Below are 6,968 nucleotides of genomic sequence, written 5' to 3'. Positions count from 1 at the left end.
GAAAGTTATCGAAGAAGTGAATCATAGGCAAGTTTGGGATATTGCGAACATTTCTGATAAGATTGATGTTATTGATGTTGTACATGACACAAACTCATCCTATTTCGTATTGACTGTTAAGCTCGGGGAGCTCGGGGACCGTCGTCTCAATCTCCGCCCTATCCTTATCCATACATGTATGGACCTGGAGGATCATCGTTACCTCCACAGTATCCATGGTCGATGCCTCCACACACACCACAGCCACCGCATGCACCACAAGAAGGGGACAATATGAAGGATGCCCATGGTTGAGATATTTTATATATTATTGTATTGAACAATAACTTTTAATTAATATATTATTGTATGCATATTTAATTTGGATAAAATTGTATTAGTGGTATAATTTGAACAAATTATTAATTTTATGCATACTTAATTTTGTTATTATGAATTAAAATATATTATTTAAATATTTTATTATAATAAATAATTTTTATTTTTTTAATTATATAAAAATATTAGGAGCGACTTTTGTGGCCGCTAATAATATAAAGGTCGCCGCTAATATTATATTATTAGGGGTGACTTTTTATTATTAGGGATGAAATTTGATCCAAGAGTCAAGATTATTAGGGGCGATGTTCAATTTATTATGGGCGAAACTGTCGCCGTTAATATTAATTATTAGGGACGACTTTTTTGTCACAGCTAATAATCAACATTAACGTCAAAATATTAGCAGCGACTTGTCGCCCATAATGAGAATCAACGATGATTTTGGGTATTATTAAGGGCGACATCTGTCGCCCCTAAAACCCCTATTTGTTGTAGTGCTACGTACGTACACTATAATCTTGAAAACTTGAACACAAAACTTGGTAACTCTGCTTCTCTCTCTATAAGCTGCGGCTAGGGGTCTAAAAAAATGGGAGAAAGAGGCTTAGGTATCTACTTATAGGTGAAAATTAGGTTAAGGAAAAAAGAAAAATAGAAATTAAAATTGAGTTTTTCATAACAAAAACAACCTGCAACTTGAGACTCATTTTTTACACAGTTACATTATTATTTTAGAAAAATAATATTTCTAGTAAGTTGTAGATAATCGAATTAGCTTTCCAACGATACCAAGATTTCTCAAATCGGACTTCCAAATAAGGCAACTTCTTTTTCCTTGCTCACCACTACTCTCTTTTTCTTATTCATCACCACACTCTCTCTCTCTCCATTTCCCTTTCTTGTACGAGCACCACACCACAAAAAAAGGGAAACAAAACTTTATTTTTCATTCAAAAGAAGACTAGCTGCATGCACATCCACTCTCCCATACACATACTCACACACACGAAAAGTAACATAAAATCCACGAAAAGAAAGTAACTCAATTATTGTCACACTCACATCTTAATTAAATAAAATCACATAATAAAGTCATTATTTAAATAATCACAAATAATACATATTTCTACAAAATAAATAATTACTTAAATATTATGATCGCATATATAAACAATAAAGATAAGACTTATATGGCCAAAAAGGTTTAATAAATTCAGTATCTAGACTGCCTTTAGAGTATATTTAGTTGGGGTAATGAAATGGAGTGAATATAGATTTGAATAAATTTTGATTTTATTCTTTTTTTTTTGTTACAAAATTTAAAACAATATTGGAATGTAATTTTAATGGAATGACTATTCCACCATTTTGGTATAATAATTTATTTGAAAAATCATTATAATTCACAATAAAATATAGAATAAATAGTATTTTTGGTCCGAGAACTATAATCACTAAATGATTGTTATGTTAAAAATTCCCCTCGAATTATACACGTTAGTGAAATATGAGATTTCTGTTAGATTTCGTCCTAGGTAGCTAACAGATTGATGATGTGGCATTTTGTCTGTTGATGTGACATTGTCATGTATAAAATAATTAGCAATTCCCCCCTCTCCAACTTTGACCACAACGAAATAATACCCTTTTTATAAAAAAAATTATTATTTTTTTCTAAAAATAATAATTAAATCCTCAATAAATTAAAAATTAAATTATTTCTAACAAAAAAGACACAATATGATAGTCAAAGTTTGTGGTGCGAAATTACTAATTATTCTACATATGACAGTGCCACATCAACAGACAAAATGTCACATCATCAATCTGTTAACCAACTAGGACAAAATCTAACAGAAGTTTCATATTTAAGTAACATGCATAATTCAGGAGGAATTTTCAACATCGCGAATCATTCAGGAGGCAGAATCATATAGTGTTCATAATTCGGGGATAATACTATTTATTCTAAAATATATTAATAGTATTATTTTTATCAATTTTTTTTGTATTTATATTAAATCTTATCAAATTTCATTACAATTCTACTATTTTTTTCATTACTCCCAATTAACCAAATCAACGTACACAGTGACTAAATATTTTCATCAATATATTACACGGCAGAGCCTAGAACATGCATTAGGAAATAATTCATCCATAATACACGCAAAAGGACAGTTCAAAATTTGTGAAGAAGCTAGAATGTACTGTTTATGATTATAAATCAATAAAATCACTTTTTTCCTACTCCAAATTATTTTTCATGTTATAAATGTGTTATGCATGATATACAAAAATTTAAAATACACATGGTGGGCCTGGAGTTGGCCATGACCCCAAGCTTTTATATTCTTTGAAATTTATATAAAATTTTACAAAAAATGAATAAATATACATACCTACTTTTTAATCATATATACAAGTGTCTTATTATCATATATGTCTGCAATATTTTTTATTTTTTAATGATGTGACATATGTTCATGTAGTAGACAATTTTTCATCAATATATAAGACCGCAGAACCCAGAAAAAATTGTATAAGATTATAAATTATTAACATTACTTTTTCATCTCCAAAGAATATACCATGTTGCCAATGTCAGAAACGTATTACAGTATCTCGTTCATAGACTTTATTAGTCATCACCCTTCACCCTTTACAATCTTATTAGCAGCCTTAATATTCTCTGTCCTCGTATATAAATTATGGTTCTCTATTACTACCCCAAAACGAAATTTGCCACCATCGCCTCCAACGCTACCGATCATTGGAAACCTCCACCAGCTTATTGGCTTGTACACTCATCGAACGCTGCAGTCCTTGAGCCTGCGCTATGGCCCTGTCATGCTGCTCCGGCTCGGCAGTGTGCCGGTCCTCGTAATCTCCTCCGCCGCCGCGGCTAGGGAGATTTTTAAGACTAACGACCATGCCTTTTCGAACCGTATCAAGTCCCTTACCTTAGAGAAGCTCCTCTACAACTACAAAGACGTTGGGACGGCACCCTATGGCGAGTACTGGAGGCAGACTAGGAGCCTTTGCGTGCTCCATATGCTAAGCAAAAAAAGGGTTCTGTCCTATAGAGCCATAAGGGAGGAGGAGTCCATTCTCATGGTTGAAAAGATTCGAAACTATTCACGTAATAATCATCATGGGGCTGTCAATTTGAGCGACCTGTTTTCACGGATGACGAACAACGTCGTTTGTAGGGTGGCGTTGGGGAGGAAGTACGATGAAGAAAGTGATGCGAAGAGGTCTAGGAGGCTTTTGGGGGAGCTTACGGAGTTGATGGGAACATTCAATATAGGAGATTATATTCCGAAGCTTGCTTGGTTGAACCGTTTGAATGGTTTGGATGGTAGAATAGAGAAGGTGGCTAAGGAGTTCGATGAGTTCTTGGAAGGTGTTCTTCATGAACGTATGAATATAAATGACAATGTTATTGGGAACATTGAAGACCAGAATGCTTTAGTGGACATTTTGCTTTGGATTCAAAGGGAAAACTTGCTTGGCTCCCCTTTTGATAAAACTTGCGTAAAGGCTATAATTTTGGTAATTATAAGTTAACTCTCTCTCATGTTTTTTTTTAATCTCATCTCTTCCATATTCATCTTACTCGTGATAACAAAAATATATAACTTATCACCATTGTCTTATACATGCATCATTAAACAATTAAAATAGCTTATATTTATTTGAAAAATGCTTAATAACATCCCAGGTTGTGCCCAACACTATATATACTATTAGTGGAAATACATATATATATCAGCTACTAAATTTGCACCGATAACAATATAGCATGTATTAGAATGTTGAGTAAAGTATCTTCTTATAACAATGTTTTTTTTTCTCCTGTTTTTATGTCTCTCTAGCTACTATATTAAAGAAATGATATGTATTATATTTGTACGAAGTAAATTATGTTCTTAATTAATAAATACATACATAAAGTGTATGTTGTTATAAAGTATTTTAAAGTTCAGTACAACATAAAATGGTAATATTCTCTGTTTAATTAAAATATCTAATTAATTAATTAGACTCAATTTTAAATTCAATGACACATAAAATATCATTTTTTATAATGTTGTTGAACACCCTAAATACCTTATAGTATTTGGGGGCACGTAATATCTTGGTTCGGCTGTTTGTAACAACAAAAAGAAAAGTTTTTTACTTTTCATATATAGATATGATTAAGTCGTGCCCGTTGAAATTAATTTTACGGAAATTCTTGTTTTTAATATTTTTTTAATTTTTTCGTTAATTTTAATTGAATATTTTATATTTAATAAAATAATTTTATATTTAACAAAATATTCTTATATTTAATGGTAGATTGTAAACATAACTTAAACTTAAATAAAATTATATAAATAAATAATTAAATAAATTAAAATAAAATAAAATATTTTACCATATATTTTATAACATAAATAAAATTTAATTAAACTTAAACTTAATATTATATTAAACATATAATATATAATCTTCAAAAACTAAAACAAATATAAACTTAAACAAAAATAAATTAATTAATTAAAATAAGATATTTTAAAGATATTTTATGATAATTTAATTAATTAAATCATATTTATTTAAAAATAATAAAGGCATACATATAATTTTTTATCTTATAAATTTGTATGATAATTTTTTTTTATTAAGTGATTAATTAAGCTTTTTTTTATCAAATTCTATAAAGGACATTGTGAGATATATTACAAACTAAAAGTAGTTGATGCGTCTACATTATGATTTTTTCTATTCTTATTTTATTTTTATTAATTTCTTTTAAAATATTATTATATTTTATATATATATGTCATATAGCTATGTAAATATATATATATATATATATGTCAACGTTGTATTTAGATATCATATGTAGAGATTATTGATATAAATATTTATATATATTATAGAACTATAATTTATTTTATTATATATATATTTTTAAAAAATAATAAATTAATTTTTATTAAAATTATACACAATATTTAAAAATTTAAAATTAAGGAAATCAAATCAAATGTAAATTAAAAGTTGCTTCTAACTAACATATATAAATAACATATATATATTTATATAGATATATAATCGGTATTAACTATATTAATATATATATATCATGTTTGTAGGACATGTTTGGAGCGGGAATTGAAACTTCTTTCGCAGTCCTAGAATGGGCAATGACTGAGCTGCTAAGGCATCCAAATGCCATGGAAAAACTTCAAAACGAGGTCAGAACCGCAATCTGTAGTAAGAAGAGCAACACTAGTACTACAGAAGATAATGATTATGTTACAGAGGACGACCTAGAAAAAATGCCTTATCTGAAGGCAGTTTTAAAAGAAACCCTCCGTCTTCATCCCCCGATCCCTATCCTCCTTCCCCGACTTTCAACTCAAGATGTGAAGATAAGCGGATACGACGTCGTTTCAGGCACCCAGGTTTTCATCAATGCATGGGCAATCGGGAAAGATTCCGCCACTTGGGAAGACGAACCAGAAAAGTTTGAACCGGAGAGGTTCCTGTTCAAGAACGCGGAAGTGGATTACAAAGGTCACGACTTTGGGTTGATTCCGTTCGGGGCCGGGCGGCGGGGCTGTCCTGGGATTAACTTTGCCATGTCCATTAACGAGCTTGCTTTGGCCAGTGTCATCCATAAGTTTGACTGGGCATTCCTGACTGGAGAAGAGAGTTCAAATCATCATATGATTGAAACCACTGGCATTACCAAGCGTAGAAAGTTTTCTCTCATGGCCGTGCCAACTGAATATTGTGATCAACCCGGATCTATATATTAATATAAATATGGGAATTTTGTAGGGCATCACCTACGGTACAAGCATTTTTTATTTTCGTAACTTGGAGAAATTACAACTCAATTTTTGCATGAAGACGTATGTTATAGTTACAGCAATCATCTTACTAATTTTTGGGAAATTTCGAATAATTTAAAGTGCCGAAATCAGAGTTCAAATAGTCAGTTGCGTGTGTGCTTGATTTGTTTTATACGTGTAGAAAACAGACTATTTAAACTCCGATCGATTTCAGCACTGTAAATTCATCGAAGTTACTTGAAAATTAGTGGGATACCTGTTATAACTATAATGCATGTCATAATGCAAAAACAAATTGAGTTATAATTTCTCAAAATACCGAAAATAAAAAACGCTCCTACAGGTGGGCAAAAATGATGACCCTATCTAAGAAACTCCCAATATATGTATATTTATAATTATGTTACAGGTTCTCATTCCATATCAAAATAAATATAGTTCACCCTTAAAATTAATTAGAAATAAGTGGAATACTCTATAATCTTTATAATTGGTTAAGTATATTAATGTGTTTGTTTAATGTGATACACGTACCGTTAAAACTGTCTAAGGTAACTCATGTACTCGTTGTTGTTTACTAGCTAGCATGCATGTGCATGTAATATTATTAATAAACATGTAAACTCACTAGTATTTTTTTAATAATTAATACATAACTATTATTAATGTTGTCAAAAATTCCAGTTATGCAATTTTCTTAAGCGGATGTGACAGGATTATGAAATACGATGATTAGAATGTTAGATCATATTATGTATATATATATATACCAAAATATTACAAACAATTTATAAT

The 6,968-nt window shown here is 30.2% G+C and overlaps 1 protein-coding gene across 1 annotated transcript; it reads left to right on the top strand.

Moving 5' to 3' along the window:
- Positions 1-2,856: 2,856 nt before the first annotated feature.
- LOC133830200 (cytochrome P450 736A117-like) lies at positions 2,857-6,732 on the top strand. The gene is made up of 2 exons (XM_062260123.1): positions 2,857-3,876; positions 5,469-6,732. The coding sequence occupies exons 1-2, from the start codon at positions 2,914-2,916 to the stop codon at positions 6,135-6,137; spliced, it is 1,632 nt and encodes a 543-aa protein (XP_062116107.1). The 5' UTR covers positions 2,857-2,913; the 3' UTR covers positions 6,138-6,732.
- The last annotated feature ends 236 nt before the right edge of the window (positions 6,733-6,968 follow it).

This window comes from Humulus lupulus, chromosome 4 (assembly GCF_963169125.1).
Source record: "Humulus lupulus chromosome 4, drHumLupu1.1, whole genome shotgun sequence".
Taxonomy (NCBI): domain Eukaryota; kingdom Viridiplantae; phylum Streptophyta; class Magnoliopsida; order Rosales; family Cannabaceae; genus Humulus; species Humulus lupulus.
The sequence above is the reverse complement of the archived record's forward strand: the minus strand, read 5'-3'. Positions and strand labels throughout refer to the sequence as shown.